The 17,790-nt window shown below is 39.0% G+C and overlaps 2 protein-coding genes across 2 annotated transcripts; both read right to left on the bottom strand.

Moving 5' to 3' along the window:
- Positions 1-330: 330 nt before the first annotated feature.
- Positions 331-15,020, bottom strand: LOC149289337 (visual pigment-like receptor peropsin). The gene is made up of 8 exons (XM_089490794.1): positions 15,002-15,020; positions 8,169-8,255; positions 6,631-6,821; positions 3,799-3,898; positions 3,331-3,484; positions 1,690-1,858; positions 1,020-1,198; positions 331-433 (listed from the first exon to the last, which is right to left on the bottom strand). Exons 1-8 carry the CDS (start codon positions 15,018-15,020, stop codon positions 331-333), a joined length of 1,002 nt encoding a protein of 333 aa, XP_089346920.1.
- Positions 11,131-13,301, bottom strand: LOC149289338 (H/ACA ribonucleoprotein complex subunit 1-like). Its single transcript, XM_089490657.1, has 5 exons — positions 13,091-13,301; positions 12,714-12,868; positions 11,927-11,986; positions 11,487-11,640; positions 11,131-11,210 (listed from the first exon to the last, which is right to left on the bottom strand). The coding sequence occupies exons 1-5, from the start codon at positions 13,299-13,301 to the stop codon at positions 11,131-11,133; spliced, it is 660 nt and encodes a 219-aa protein (XP_089346783.1).
- Positions 15,021-17,790: the final 2,770 nt, after the last annotated feature.

Here is a 17,790-nt window from a genome sequence, read left to right on the forward strand (position 1 = left end):
GAGCTCTTCAGTACGGCTCATTCTACTGCCAGTGTTTGTCTATGAAGATGGCTGCCTATCTTCCTCGATTTTATACACCTCTTAGGTGGCTGAAACACCTAAACTCAATAATAAGAAACATACTTTCGGTCATATATATGGTAATTAATTAACATCATCTTGGGCAATACCTGTGATAGGCAAGTGTGGAGAGAGGAGCTTACCCTCACCCTCTTCCTGCTTGGTTCCATCCACCTCATAAATCACAAAAATCATACACATGGAGAAGCAGGTTAAACATTGTCACTTGTTTATTGGCATATGAAGGCACAGAGTATAAGGGTGTCATCCCTATGCCAGAGTGCTTTGGGAGACACTCATTGGGAAGTGGTTATCAAGAGTTACTTCTTGTCGTGCCTTGCACTGCACCATGGATAATATTGCTCTTCTGAACCTGGAAGAAGACATCAAATAAGCATAAAATTCAGTTTTATTCTTCACCCAACGCATTAAGCATTATACAGGGCCAGCTGAGGCCTTCTTGCTGGAGAAACCTGCCATTGTTGGCCTTTCATAATGACTAGTGAAGTAAGGGAGATGAAATAGCAACTCTATTGCATAATCTCCACTTGGTGAATAAAAAGTTACCTTAAATGGATACTTTGCTTACCTGTTTGGCACTGTCAATGACTATGACAAGGTTTAGAGGGCCAAACAATAAAGGCTCTCTTTGCCTCAGTCTAATAAAATTATCTCTGTGACACACGATGTCTGCAGATTTGCACATGAAAACGTAATAAATGAGTAAATCGTCACCTAATGCAAAATCCACCTCATTGCAGCCATTTTGTAAAAAAATGTTTTCTCGTTTTCTGACTTTATCTGGATTTTTCATATGCTGTTAATTATATTTATAATAAAGCCTTCAACATAAGGAAAAACAATAAAGGATACTGTAAGTGTATAGAAATCAGGTAATATGTAAAAGCAGCTTGAGTAAGACAACTAATAGCAGCAGAAATCATTTCAGTATTACTTACTTTTTATTTGCAATTACGTAAATGCAAGGATTGTAGAAAGTTGAGGATTTGGCGAACAGAGGTGCTATTATTGCCATGGCTGGAGAGATTTGTCTGGGATCCCCAAATGAAGACCATAAGCAAACTATAGAATAAGGAGACCAAGCCACCAGAAACATCACAATCATCACCACAGACATCTGAAATATATTAGAATATATGAAAACATGGTAATCAAACACATATGTTTAGGTACATCAATATAGGTATATATACAATGACTTGGAGAATTGTAAAAGAAGCCAAGGTGTTGAAGCAAAAAAGTAAAGATCCTTAGCAGTCCTACAAAGTGTGTGTGTTAGTTGTAAAATCTCTCAGAAATATTAACACAGAATTAAAATCTGCACTTAAGACACCTTCCAGCACTGTTTTTGACCAGAAGAAGTCTATATATACTTATCCTCATATATATCATTATTTTATTCACAGCTATTTATCTTGTAAGATCTATGGATCAGGAGCATCTTACATTCTTAGATCTTGATTGATTTTCTTGTTATGCAGTGCTTACTATACTCTCATTAAATTGCAGAGCAGGAAACACAGCATATGGAACATACCCATTAAGAACGGTGAAAGCGTCAGCATTTTTTTTTCACCCAACATCAATTCTGATTAGTTTTACCCATACCTTGGTTACATCAGCTTGATCGGACCAGTCTACGTTGGAGCCCCCAAGGCTATTTCTGCTATCATAGCCTTTCATGGTCCTGGACACGTTATAATAACAGTAAAACATCACCATCAAAGGGACCACAAAATTTATTCCAACCACGGTCATGGTGTATGACACAAATGATCTGCGTGGAAAGGCATAGTGGAAAAAAATTAAACAGGAATTGCCTGTCTCATAAAAATCATGTCTAGAATTGGTATATATTAAAAGTGTACTTCACAAAGCTGTGAGCAGCACATCTATAAATGAATCTGTGGACAAAACGGTGTGCTTCAGGCCAAAAAAAATAAGTATGGCTATAGAGAATGCTAGTTCATGAAATTTGGACTTTAATAGTCCCTCACTCATTCAGTGGGTTGCATATGTATCCATTAACACCCACTGTGTACCTGACATGCATTGCTTTCTGGGATTGTGAACAGTGCCTTGTGGGGCATTTTGCATCATTAGGTCACAAGTATCACCGCAAGGAAGTTTGAGACACGAGTGTCTGCTACCTCACTAGGGTTGGACTGGCCTACTAGGATACCGGCTAAGATTTCCGGATAGGCTTCCCACCCTGGCGCCAGTTTTAAGGCTGGTCATCTAATTATACTTATGCCCCTGTGTTAAATTGAAAATTATTGTTCAATATTAAATTAATATAAAGGGGGGCATGCTAAGGGAAGGGTATTAAGATGATAGGGAAATAAAGGATGGGTATGGAGATGATGAGAAGTTTTGTTAGGGAGCATGAAGATGGAGGGGTATGAGTGTGGTGCAATGTGGGTTATAATTAATATATTATAATGGTAGGGGATGGAAAGGATGGTGAGGAGGAATACGATGATGGGGGTATAATTATGGTGATTGGGGGATAATAATTGTAGTTGGGTATTGGAATTAATTAGGATGATGGTCAGGGACATCTACACTAACACACACACATATATTTTACATATACATGCATATACAACATACACATACAATTACACATACATTCACACACAACCCCTCTAACACCATACACTTACATAAACAGTACATACATACATATATATATATACACATACTTTACATATAAAGTAGAGTAAATATAAAGTAATTTTATACTTTAGATGCTCTACCGGTGCTCTCTCATTTGGTCTCTCGTTGCATGATGTCATGGCCGCAGTGATATTAGGAACTATGTGTTTTCATTTGCATCTTAATAAGACTAATGGGTTTTTCAAATATACTTTCAAATACAGGCGTTACCCCTATTCTAAACAAAAAGTATTGGGGCCAGAACCCGACATGTGCAGTGTGCCCAAAAATGGCATTTTTGAAATATGGGGCTGGCATTCAATTATTTCCAGGTCTAGTTTTAGTTCCCAGTCCGGGCTTGTACCTCACTATTCACACGAGGTGGTTTAACCTCTGATGTCACATGTTGTTTGACTATGTCTATCTGACAGACTATGCCCCAACATTAATACCGACATGTTGTCAGGGTTTACTGATAATTTATCATTTCTAAACCAAAATAGATTTGAAACCTTACAGATGCACTTAAATTCCTAAACAAATCATGTTATCCAGTACTGATTTTCACTAATACTATTAAAACATTCTTACGCATCATTTTTCCTCCAGTTAATGGTACATGTAGCTCCAGTGGGATCTGGAGCGTAACTTGCCCACCCCACTATGGGCATCACTGACCAGAATACTGCATTTATCCAGGCAGCAAGGATCATAGCGGTGTAGTGACAGGCTGTAATTCTTCTTCCTATAGTTGGGAAGATATTTGGCCCCAATTTTATTTTTTCAAGGTAAACAGAGCAAGTACGAATGAGACGTTGATGAATACTATCACCATGATGACAATAATGTACAATATTTAACATTTATCATAATGCTTTAGTAATAAATTGAACAATATACAAATATTGTGAGTAATTGTACGACTGCTGCTTGCTATCTAGTTTTCCAATGGGCCATAAACATTTTCTTTAATTATATTTGGCTACTTTGGTAACATAAGTACGATAGTAAAACCAATTACGATCATTAAAAAATACATTATGTTGGTACATACTATACCTATGTCAGGCCTACAGATTGTCAAATATCGATCAATGGCAACAACAGTCAGAAGTCCTATACTTGCCATTCCAAAGAATATGTTCAGGCCAGCATATATCTGTAAGTAAGAAAGAAGTGTCACACTAATAGACAATGAAATTAAGAAATCTCAAAATAAATTTACAATATTACAAAGGAAACTGTCGCCACAGCTTTATCCGTAACTAAATGAATGTATTAACTCTGTCTATATGTTCTGGTTTTCTGTTGCAGCTCAAGGTGGCAAGACTAGAAAAAAGTGTAGTATATTCTTATCCTGAAGTTATCTTCACAAGGGCTGCCTGAGCCAAATAACAACAATCTGTAACTCAACAATAGCAGAGCAGCACTTTAATGGGGAGACATAATAATCATACCTGGGAACTCTCCGTGTTTGACCCAAAGATCTCTGGGTGAAGCACCGCTTCTCGGGTTCTTCGGGTCAACACCTGAATCCTCGGGGTCGCGGAAGCGGGGTCTTGACACGCCCCGCTCCCCGCCAATTTTCCCTTTAAATGGGGGTGTTTCACGTGATGTCAGCAGGAATGTCCACTGCAATCAGCTGGAACACCCCCAGACGTCATCGGGAACGCCCGCCGGCGTCAGCAGGACTGCCCCCCAACATCAGTCCTTGCCGTGTCCTGCAAGGGAAGGCTCCGGGTAGCCTCCAGATATGATAATAATGCAGATCCTGAGAACAGGACTTTAAAATGGCTGTCCCTACAGTCAGTGGCTGTTTCAGGGGGCAGCCTCAGCTACAGAGGCAGATTGCCCTACTGGGGCGCCACTTTTACTTGGACCGGTTGGGGAGATCTCCTTGTAACCATCTTATATACATTATGGAGCCAGCACAGACACATATTACAATTACTCCATGACACACGTCTTCAAAATGCAGTGCATCAGGATATGACATCATATCCCAACACTCAGTATAGGAGACAGCGACTGCAGAGGTAAGGTGGGGGGGGTGCTGCTTTATTTTGGGTCAGGCCTAGAGCAGTGCCTAGTCAAAATATGCCTCTCCACTGTGTATAAAAATTGTGGGTTTCTAATAGATATATATCATTGTTTTAATCTGAAAACACTATTACATAGGATTTAATTGGTGCGTTCCTACTGTTATTTGTACACATGTACCTACAAAGATATGACCTCTTGCTAAATGCCAATTTAACTTAAAAGTTAAAGTCACGAGCACACTCGAGGTACAGCTGACTAGCGGTTGCAAAAATGATGTGATATGAATGAATGTCATATCACGTGACAGCAGGAAAATTCTAATTGGACAAGAAAATATGTGTCTCTGACATGAGGCATGAACTTTATTTCATAATATACACAACGTTTCAGTAAAAAAAAGAATGGAAACTGACAGCACTTTCCTACGTTATTGTGGAAGGGCTGAAATTGCAATGTTTTCCCTGGGGACAAAAACCCAATTTTTTCATCTAGCTGTACATCTGACAAAGAGTGCATGGGGCAATTCAGTGGAGGGAAAGGGGTAGGAAATGAGGGCATTGTATATAACTGGTGAAAGGTTTGGGCTAAAACTCTTAAAGCCTAAGTAAATACCGTAGTATTTTAGAGAGAATTGGCTTTTGTGCCTTTGGGGTTGTCTGTCACTGCCAAGCTGTCTTCTGAATGGCAATATCACCATTTTGGTCAGGTGGGATTAGGACTTGGGCCATAAATTGCCAGACCGAGCACTCTTTAATTAAGATATTTGACATATCGGGCCCAACTAAATCTGAACTTTTCACTTCAACGTCTTTTTAAGACATTAAAGGGACCCTCCAGTCATGGTATGCACTTTAATGCATATGATAGCCCAGAGGCCCATGGTGTCCTGCCAGTGCAGGCTCAGCGAATGTTGCAGGGGGTCTAATGAGACCACGTTGTGCTCATGCATGTGCAAATGGAGAAAAAAACAATTAGTACTCATTTTTCCTTGCGTTGTTTGTCCATTCGTTTTCAGACAACAAATTTAGTTTCTTGGCCTTTCAGTTCAGATAAAGTTCATTTCGGAGGGCTTTTCCCATTTCAGAAATGAAATTCGACCTTGTTATTGAGAGGTGTATGTGAATCTCTCTTTTTTCTCTCACAAAATATTTTTTTTCACATTAAATTAAGCGCTGTATTTTGTGTTTTTTGTTCTCAGCAAAAATGTACCTGTCATCTTTTACACAGCTCCACTTCTTCTCTTGCCTCTTCTTTTTCTTTTGTCTGTTCTTTCTGCATCCGTATCTTCCTGGTACCAGGTCTGTTACCTAGACCACTTCCACAAAAGGAAGTACACCAAGACGCCAAATAATGCAGATGGATCTCCAGAGAAAGAAAAGCGGCATCTTTTGCACCTCTCTTTCTCGGCAAATTAATCTGCATTATTCTGGCTTCTCGGAGTAATTCCGCAAAAGGGCGTAGCCACGTGGACAGCCTCTCTCCATTCCTCCAATTAGGGGAGAGGGTGTGCTTGGAGGCTCCACCCTTTTGCAGAAGTGCTCCGAGAGGCCTGGTAACGGACCTGACACCAGTGAGAAGTGGACGAAGAAAGAAGACAGATGAAAGTTCTTGTTCTCCATGCCCAATTATGCGAGCAAAGTCTTTCCAAAACAGGCTGCCAAAACCATGCAGTATCTAAAGGGGTTTTTTGTAACACAATGTCAGACGCTGTAAATTAAAAATAAAAAAGTAAAATCAAAGCTCAATTTATTTATTTCTTATTCAACCCATTAAAAACAAACACAAACCAAGATATCTTTTAGTAGTAAACCAGTATAGGTTTGAGAGAATAACATGTCACTACTGTACCTGGCATCCGTTGTTTCCAAATTTCCAACTTCCGTGTATGTCGGAGGCAGCCGACATTGGATACCCGATCCCGCTGACACCAATGTCGGTGAAGGCCAAGTTAATGATGATCGCATTGGTTGCTGTGCGCAGTTCCTTGTATTTGACAAAGATTCCAAGTACAATAATGTTGCTCAAAAGGCTTATTACACCTTGGAAACAAACACAACAAGTATAACACTTATGTTTTAATAGTTTTAGGTGGGTTTTTTTTTTACAAGAAGCTCCGGGGTTTTAGGGGCCCTAAACCAATAATCTATATGTAATGATCATGTCCAAACTTGTGAAAACATTGTGGTTTCAACTCACTTCACTATTCATTAAGAAGGGCCAACAGCAGCAAGTTTGTCCAGCAGAAAGGGTCGAGATGGCCCTGCTTAATGTGTTAACTATACATTTTACAGGGTCAATCAAGCTCTACCTGTTCCAGAAACTTATTAGAGATTGGCATTCATAAAGTATAGTAAAGTCACAGAGCTGAAACGTAACTATTCGTAGTGAATAGACCCCAAAGTGCTAATGATGACTTGCAAGTGTTCCATACACCAACCTCCCTTTAATCCCTGGATCATTCTGTAATCAAACCCAGGGATGTTCTCACAGATTGCCTCACCTACCTATTTTATTTCTACTTAATATCAGTACAAAATACGCTTTCTGCTTTCATTTAAATTAATGTATTGCACAAAACTAAATTGTAATAGTTAGAAAAATAATTATACATTAAATTAACTTATATACGTTATATATTGATATCAAAAATATATTACCACATCCTAGGAGGCCACTTAAATCAACAGGGATGCTAAGTAGCTACCTTATCTTTTATAGTAGCAACAGTCTACCTCTGTATTTTTCTTGATATTACATAAAGTGTTTGCTATAAACTTTTAACATACGAGTACAAAAAAACACTAATATCCAAGTATTTTATGGATATCTCCAAGGTAAATAAATTGGGGAAAAATAACATTCAGTGAATACAGAGTGAATAATGAATGCTAGAATAGGGCTTTATGCCAAGATGATAAAAGAAAAAACTAAAAAGGTGACCTGCATCACAAAAGAGGAGAAAACCAAAGCAGCTACGGTACTTATAAAAGACGAAGTCTGAAAAGCAGTTTTATCATCATAGCAGTCGAGGATCAATCCTGCTGATGTCAACATTCCACGGCTTTCTATAATGATAAGACCACTAAAACGCGGCAACACAATCGTTCTTTATAAGTAACCCCCTGTGCTGTTTGTTGTGATTCTGCAATTGTAGGTACATATAGAGGATTAGGGGCTTTGAAGGGAAGTGTTAGGAGAGGATCACAAAGCATTAAAAAAACAGGTATGATATTTAAGTCATTGTTCAAATTTCCGCAGTTCGAGTGTTTGCTTGTAGGCAAGTCATTGGCGTCAAGGTTTGTACATATCCTTAGCAACTCAAAATAACCAATTTTACAGCTACATCCTTAAAAATGTAAATAATGAATTCTTGAAGCTATTCATACCTGCAGTGATCAGATAGGCTGCTACTATATTATGCTCCTTCTGGGAAAAAACAGAATGGCCTTCCGTGGAGGCGAGAGAAACGTTTGGTACGCCATATCCGAGAGGCAAGACTGTAAAATAATCTGAGGTTTTATCCATCTCAAACCTTCTGTCTTCAAGCAAGCACTGGAAGTTGGGAGTAGTTATTTTATTTCAAGCGTTAAATTGGTTGCATGTCTCAAAGAACCTCAACTTTGCGTCTGTATGCAGCTAAGCTTTTTAGCAAAACAAAGACCAGCACAGAAGCTCAGTCATTCAACAACGCAGCATTAAAACTCCATTCATAGCTAGGCGCTTAAACCAGTCACATGAACTCATTAGAGGGTAGCTCCACCATTAAACATGGATTATTTTGCTCTTCTTGGAATTAATAGTTTGTTTTCCTTTTTTCAGTACAATGATCAAAAAATATCTTAATCAGACCAGGGAGTTTTCTTTATATAAAAATACAAAAGCACCATGTGCTTGTTTTTGGGTTTTTTTTTTTTACAATTGTTTTGCCATGGAGGCAACCATGGGCACCTATGGATATACTAAACGCATAATGTCTTATCTGTCACAGACCCCTTTCTAATCATCAGATCAGTAATCACAATCAAACTTGAGGCCCCACATTACTATAGTCACTGTATACCCTCACATACAAAGAAACACTAGTTTATTATCATTAAAGTACAAGGCTGGTAAGAACAGCCTGCATAATGCACATTTCATTTACGGGGAGAGATTGATCCAATGTACGCGAGGCATTATTCAAGAACTCCTGTAGTTCACTGTGGAAACATACATCCCTTCGGACTTTAAAAGAACAATGTTTTTAAGATAAGAAATGAAAAATGCAACAACCAAGATTTGAAAATATTTTATTGGCATCACAGAGGGAATTGGTTTTCATATTTACAAACAGTTAACAGGAGGCTGTGTGAATTATTTAAAAAGTCCATTCTCTCATCTATAAACCAGAACAATTGCTAACATTTTACTTAAATTACTTTATTTTTTTTTTATAGAATACTTGATTTCATGCTAAACAAGTAGCCACAGGTTAAAAACATTTTCAAGTTATAAAAATAAAAAAACCAGGCAAATATTCTGGTCCAAAAACACAGTTGAATTTATTCAACCATACAAACAGAAGATACTGAGAGGCTTCCTAAGTATCGGAAGAGGTTCTGCATTTTACAGTCATGATTTAGTCCCATTTCAAAGATCAACAAAGAAAGAGGCAGCATTTCAGGTCTTCAATGTTAAAATCTGTAAACTGTGAAAAGCAGCAACCGTCTCCAAAATAAACAGCTCTCATTACCGACCTCCTTTTGAAGAAAAAAGAAAATGGATAAAATGGAAAAGATGTTAAAATGAATAGGGGTAGTTTACACTAGATATTTGAAGACGTTTTAGGCATGTGAATGTCTAAAGCCACATTTTTCTTTTCGAAGCACATCACCACATTGATAATAAACAGTGGATTATGAGGTTTATACTGCCAAATATTACTAATCTCAAAATAAAAAGAATCCTTTAATCTACAGATTATGACAATTTCAGTAACATATATATAACTCCAATGTATGAACTTTACAACTGACAAGTTATACACACACAATGAGATTTTTAGTAAATCAATCTGTTACTCTCCATCTTCCCCAGATGTGAAATGCCACGCTGCACCTAAAATCCAGCAGAGCTTAACTATTAACCCTTCCAGTGCAAATCATGTATACGTTATGCGGTTGTCAACGCGGACCCTAGGAGCCAACCACGTATATCAATGTAGAGCAGTGGTTCTCAACCCGTGTATCCTCAGGACCCACATTTGTCTTTGGTCATTAAGTCGCAACCCAAAAATAACCTCAGAAAAGATGAGGGAGTTGAATGGCTGTCCGCGGGCTGAAGCAGGAAGAGGGGAGGAGCAGTCAGAGAAAAACTTCATTCAGCTCCCACTAGGAACAGGCAGCGACCGCAAACCAATCAAGCAGCTTTCTTTGCGGTCAGGGAGTAATGCTAAAGTACATGGCGGACCAGAGGCTGCCTGATGGCCCTGATTGTTGCGGCCACGGTCCTGACAGCCTGCTGCTCGCGCATTGCCGCTAGAATGTGTTAGGCAGCCCCAAGAAAGTGGGCCCTGACCCTCCGTGACCCATGAGTTGAGAACCACTGATGTAGAGGATGCTGCCAATTGGCTCCTGAGCCAACTGGCAGCCATCTTCCTGGTTCTAATGGAAGTTTTGCAATCTATCAGTATGCAACATACTTCCCAGGGGGGCAGCCACACACTGGCTTTGTTTTAAGAGCTGCAATTAAAAAGTTAGAAAAATACCAATGACTTTTCTTGACTACAAATCCCATCACCATCAGTGAGAATAATGAGTGATGGGGGCTGTAACCCACAAAAGAACCAAGGGAGCAAAAGGGGTGACATTGACATTAAACCTTTCTGCCTATATTTTGTCTTTAGAAAAGGTTACAATTATAAAATTATGCTAAAGGTCTGTGATATATTTTTTGCTATCACTTAAATTGTCTTTTAACTTAATAAATCACTGATGTCGCATTTTACCAGACTTGGTCATTCCGGAAGGATGACCCTGCCAAGGTTGTTCCCTAATAAGTTCCAGTTGTAATCATCCTGCAACCTCTGCTCTAGGGAATAAACCCCAAGGTTCTTTGAAAGGAAGCTTCAACACAAACCTGCGATCACTTCAGTGCCACCATGTGTATGGTTTGCATATAATAAAAAAAATAAAAAAGCCTCAAGCTATGGAACTCGTACTACTGTCAGTAGAAATAGGATGTGGAAAGCTGGACGCCGTTTGCAGTTTTGCTAAACTACAGTGTTTGGCAATACCAGTTGGAAATCCCCAGAAAGTATCCATCATCCTCTATGCAACAGGTAGAGAACCATAAACAAGATTAAAATGTTCACTTGCCTCTAAATCCACGATTACCACCTCTTCCTCCTCTGAAACCACCACCACCTCCTCGTCCTCCTCTGAAACCACCTGGAAACACATGAACAAAACTCATTGTACCTAGACATTATAGTCACCTATTAGTGTATATAGACATTATGTAAAAGGTTTCCCTGGCGTCCATTGAAACCAATTGTGTACAAAATCAGTAATTTTGCTAGTATAGGAATTTTGTACGGACAAGGTACCTAAATTAGGATTCATGTTTACCGCCCAGAAAGCATGCAAAAATTGGTATGACTTTCTTTAAGTTAATGAGATGACCCAAGAAATTGCTTCACAAAAGTATACAATAAGACAAACCACCTCCTCTACCGCCACCAAAACCTCCTCTTCCTCCGCCTCTGCCTCCAAATCCTCCTCTTCCTCCTCCACGACCACCTCTTGGAGGACCCTTCTCACCAGGAGGACGAGGAAGAAACCTCTGAAGTGGGAGTAACTTTGCCGGATCAATATAAAACTGCAAATAAACAAGAGATATCACATACTCTGACTGACCGAACTTACTACATAATGCTAGATCCACTTTTGCAATGAATGCACATCTAAACACATATGGCAGTGGACGGACTCTTTTAATAATGAAACTTTGCAATAATTTTACGAATACAATTGCTACAAAAATTCATAGCACACTGCACAAGTGACATTTTAACCTCTACCTTAGTGGCATCTGGTCATTAGTGCAAAAACAGAAAATCTGATGCAACTAAACTTCCATCGCTACTTTGAAAATCACATCTTACCTTTTGTAACTTCTTAAATGATGATGCCTTCATATTGTCAGATAGCTTAACAGAAAAATACTGTACAATTATTAAGAAAATATATTGAAAAAAATATGTAATACTAACACAAAAGGTTCTCACCCAAAGATACATGTGGTGAGTAGATAAGTTATAAAAACACTTATTATAAATACTTAACAGATATACTGATATTTTAGTTGAAACAGACTCCATATAGCACTGACAGAACAGCAGAAGGGAGATTCAAATCTCCCTACGGCTATGGCCCTGGAGCAAAATTTCAAACAACGGTTTTGTGTACATAGATGTCTTGACTCTGCTTGTGTATTTCTATTATGAACATCAGGGATAGGTTATTAATGTAACCATTTGCCTCTAAGAGATTCTGCATTACCTATTTCATTGAGAGGTATAACTTAATAGGGAATAATCAGGGGTAACTGTTCTCATGGTATTAATACTGCTTAGATTTACACATTTGTTATAGAAGCGTAGAATTTAATGGCAGATAAGAATCATCCGGCCCATCTAGCGTGCCTATTTTTCCGAGGTAAATACTCAAACATCTAGATTGTCTCTAAGTCAAATTGTTATGTTACATACTACTTGTTATGTCCTGTCTACCCTTTGTACAGCGCCACGGAATTTGATGGCGCTATATAAAACAATAATAATAATCGGTTATCGATCTTTTCTTATATTCAGGATAGCTGTATGCCTATACCGTGCATGTTTAAATTGGTAACATACGCAAAGATCACATTTTTGGCATTAGAAAGGATACAAAGTCTCTGAGCTGTCCAAATATTTCATCTACTTTTCCAATCTGTTCCTTGTTCTCTAGGTAGATGGGGGCATTGAAGTAAGGCACTTTGCTTTCATCTGTGGTGCATTTACAAACTACATCATCTTCACATGGATGCATGAACTCCCCAGCCACTGAAAGCATACAAATTAGTTTAGAAAATAAACTCAGCATAAACAGACTAAAAAAACACTGCTTTTAAAAAGCTACTGTACTAAATCTTTAGTTTACTGCAAACCAAGGTAAAATTAACAATGCGCACCAAACTACTCTCTCATTATATATGTGTGTATAATATATATAATATGTTCCCATAGTCCTATGTGCATTAACACAAATAGAATGCCCAAACATACCGACAACACTCTCAGGGGGTCCTTGGTCATATCCTCTGTTGAATCCTCCACGTCCTCCTCCTCTTCCAAAACCGCCTCTCCCACCACCGCGTCCGCCGCCACCTCTTCCTCCCCAGTTGCCTCCTCCACCTCTTCCTCCCCAGTTGCCTCCACCACCACCACCTCTACCTCCCCAGTTGCCGCCGCCGCCACCTCTCCCTCTAAAAGACATTCTAAAACAGGGAAAAATAAACAGTGTAAATGCATAAAATATTTGCTGTAACAATTCAACAAACATGTATTTGGCCTAATACAACATATAGCTTATGCCACGAAAACTGGCAAAGACCTAAAATTTGCTGTATGTAAATCCTAAATTCTTTGGGAAAGCCCAATTTCAACAAGACTTGCGTGTTATTGCACTCTAGCCTATATTTTACAGTAGGGAAATGTCTATTTTATGTCAAAAAGTAGCAAGCAAACATACTTAAACTCTAAGGTATTAATGAAGCCACAACAGACGCTCCAAGCGGTTTAAAACCAACAGTTTTCATGAATGAAAAAGAGAATCATATTTTCAGGTATGCTTAAACACTTATGGGACCTCTCACAAAGTGTGCTTAAAAGGGGGACAACTATATGCATATAATTACAATATATATATATATATATATATATATATATATATATATATATATATATATATATTTATATGCATATACAGTTTACCATCTTTACTTATAAAACACCCATCCTGACAGGGAAGAGCAGCTTTGGAGTAATTGGATATTTATATGCTAGCTTCATAAATTAAGAAATATCTGACGTAGAAACATTACGTAAATCAGTCCCTCATGAAGCCACATAAATAAAATAAGAATTAAGAGCACGTTTGCAAGACAAATCCAACATTGGTGACTTCCTTAGCATGTCTGATTTAGTAGAAGACTAAAACAGTACTTTATCTGGCACTATAATAAATGTAATCGCCTGGACTAAAGCAGGTTTTTGAGGGCACGTCTAAAAAGTCACCTAAAAACCCCCAATGTTAAAGTAGATTGTTAATTCACATGCAAACCGATAATCGCTAGTATGTCTGTATCCCGCTATTTTCCCGTTAAAAACCCTCACCTATAGTCTTAGGAACCGGGATCACACGCTTCCCTTCAGAACACGTGGAGTCTTTGCGCTTCGCACGGAAACTACAGCGAGCGCACAGAGGCTACGTCATCACGCCGCGCGCACACATTGAAAGAAAACTTTATTGAAAGCGTTCTGACGCGCACATTCACAAGTGAAGCGCTTGGGCTAGAACGACAACAGAAAACACACTGGTGTCGCGGGATGTCGGGGAAACATTGTTACTCTGAGATGGCTCTGTATTATTAATTCCAATAAACGCCCCAATGTCTTTATAGAGTACCGGTATATATTTTGTATGCACTCAAAATGCATTATTATTTACGTGTTGTGTGGTGACATCTAGATTAGATTAGAAATATGGGAACTTTCTAAGTAACCTGACCCTTAAACTCCTAATATTTGCCTCTCAAAACCTCTTCATAAAGGCCATACCTCCCAAGCCTCCTTCTAAAGAAGAAACAGTCCCTTTTGGGACCCAAAACCCTCAGTCCCTCTTTACTAACCTGATGTGAATTTTTTTTCTAGAAACGTTTAGAATTTTCAGAATGTCTGGTATGAATATATTGCAGTGTACTACAGCCCTAAAAAGATAACAATAATGTATATAATAGCAGCCACCGTATAAAAAAGATATACAGTATTACCATAAGACAACCCCCCCAAATTAAATTGTAATATTAGTTTAGAAAGAACAGAAAAAGCCTGAATATAAGACTACCCTATAGGGAAAAGTTTTATTAGTAAACATGAATTCACATGTAAACAATTTTTTCTTATTAAATAAAAAATATGATTGAGAAAAATGCATTTTTTGTTTTTATTTCCTTTTATTTGCCAACCTGCCCCCCAGTTATGCACATCTGCCCCATGGCTTGCTACTCTGCCCCTGATATGCCTTATATCCCCTATTTGCCAATCTGCCCCCTGATATGCCTTATATCCCCTTTATGCCCCCCTCCCCCGACTTACTGATGCATCCCTAGACTTGTCCGCTGTGCTCCTGGTGTCAAGTGGGGGCAGCTGGTGGACGTCTGTGCGATGACAACCCCCACTGCTACCTGGGACTTCTATGACTGATCATCAGAAGGTCACGCCGGTGCTCCATCATAGAAGCCCCGGTGGAATTGTTGGGTAGCAGAGGCGGTTGTCTGTGAGCATCCTGGAGACGTTCACCCACTGCCATAGAGGAGGGGCGCCGAGCGGTTGCTGAGAACTTCACGAGAAACCACTCGGCGCCCCTGCCCGGGACTTAGATTAACCCCTTGATGACAATTGCCGGTCCGGGCACGTCACGGAAAAACATGTCGTTAACGACAAATGACGTGCCAGGACCATCATTTGTTAAAACGGGTAAAAAAAATCGATCCGTGATTTTTTTACCCAAACGGCGTTGCTGTAATGCCTCGACCTCGAGGCATTCAGCAACGCCATGATCGGAATCAGGGGCCATGTCTGGCCCCTCCCCGGACGCCCGTTTTAAAAGCGTTTAGGAGGCGATCATCAGCAAGATGGTGGCGACCCGGGAAAAAAAATAATAAAGACGAAAAAGTTCGCTAGACGGTCTCCTGACCCTCTAGAGAACTCTGGCTCCACTTGCAGGTTGAATACAGGTACTGCATTCAACCATGCAAGTCAATGGAGCTCAGCTTTCTAATCGCAGTGTGATTGAAAAAAAGAAATTAAAAATAAAATAAAATTAATAATCATTAGAAAAAAAATAGTAAAAAACCAGTAAAATGTAAAAATAATTTCCCTCTGATGTCACTATCAGGGGAACCTTCAAGTTGAAAAAAAATCTTAAAAATGTTTTAAAAAAGGCAAAAAAAAATTAAAATATATATATAAAAAATATATTTTTGTGAGCAAGTCCTAAAATTAGCACATTAGCTTAAAACAATTCTCGCATGGAAAGAGTTAAAATACTGGCATATTAAATGCCCATGGGGTGTCTACTTTTAAAAAATGTATGATTTGATGGGGTAAATTGAATTGGCCGGATTCAACAATGTCCCAAATAACACGTGGGGAAGGATGGCCACACATCTAATTTCCAATTAGAAAAATGCACACGTACCAAATGTGGCCTTTTAGTTCCCCCCAAAAATGACAAACCCATGCATGTGGGGTATCACTGTACTCAGGAGATGTTACTGAACACATATTGGGGTGTCTTGTGACAGCGGCATATACCAGGAGCTGTAAATTCATACATAAAGTAGGTGTGTGTGGGAAAAATACACACACAAAAATACTACTGCAAACTTTGAAAAAATGCTGGTGGTAAAATGTGTGCATGCAAAGAGTTAAAATACCAGCATTTAAAATACCCTGGGGTGTCTATTTTTCAAAAATATATGGTTTTGTTGGGCACACTGAAATGGCCCGGCTCAAAGATGTACCAAATAGGGCATGGGCAGTGGATCCCCAAATGCCAAAGTTCAACATTGAAAATGCGCATGCCCCAAATGTGGCCCTTTTGCCCCCAAACACCCAGGCAAAATCATTCATGTGGGGTATCGCTGTACTCAGGAGATGTTGCTAAACACATATTGGGGTGTTTTATGATAGTGACATATACCAGAACCTGTTTATTCATACCTAAAGTAAAGTGTGTGAAAAAACAAATGCAAAAAAAATGACTACCATAAAGTTTGACAAAGGCTGATGGTAGAATTAGTGCTTGGAAAGGGTTAAAATACTAGCACTTGGAATACCCTGGGCTGTCTAGTTTTCAAAAATATATGACTTGATGGGGTAAATTGCATTGGCCGGCTTCAAAGATACCCGAAATGGCACATGGGGGGGGAAGAATTACCATATTTGGAAAAAATGGCTTTGAAATAGCAAAACGCTACCTGTACTTATTGCCCCATAATGTGTAGAAAAAAGCAAAAAAACATAAAAACATTGGGTATTTCTAAACTCAGGACAAATAGTAGAATCTATTTAGCAGGTTTTTTCATTACCTTTTATAGATGAGTAAAAGATTTTTCAACTAAAAGTTAGAAACAGTAATTTTTCTCAAAATTTGTCACCATATTTTATACTTTTTTTAATAGTAAATAATATGATACAATCAAAACAATGTCATCTAAAGAAAGCCCTTCTTGTCCTGAAAAAAACAATATCTAATGTGTGTGGGTTCAGTAAACGGGAAAGAAGAAAATTACAACTAAACACGAGCAGCGCAGAAATGTTAAAACGGCCATTGTCACGAAGGGTACAAAAAGTAAAATCAGCCTTTGTCACGAAGGGGTTAAAGCATCGATTTTTTTTTAATGATGTTAAATAAAGTTTAAAAACAAACAAACAATGTTTTAAGTTAAGTCCCGTGCAGGCGCCCCTGCCATGGCGCCCTGTGCGGTCGCACAGGTCACACACCCCTAAGGCCGGCCCTGTGGCCGGGACTTCAACCAGGCTTCTATGGTGGAGCACCGGAAGGTCATGCCACACAGAGCTCCATCATAGAACCCCCGGCAGAAGTGACGGCAGCAGCGTAGGTTGAGAGGAGGATCCAGGTCTCCTGCAGCACTGTGGTGGATCTGGATCTTAGTCTTGTAGTCTGAACTCAATTTGGT

This window comes from Sceloporus occidentalis, unplaced genomic scaffold (genome assembly GCF_023333645.1).
Source record: "Sceloporus occidentalis isolate IW3139 unplaced genomic scaffold, rSceOcc1.0.p SCAF_46, whole genome shotgun sequence".
Lineage (NCBI taxonomy): Eukaryota > Metazoa > Chordata > Lepidosauria > Squamata > Phrynosomatidae > Sceloporus > Sceloporus occidentalis.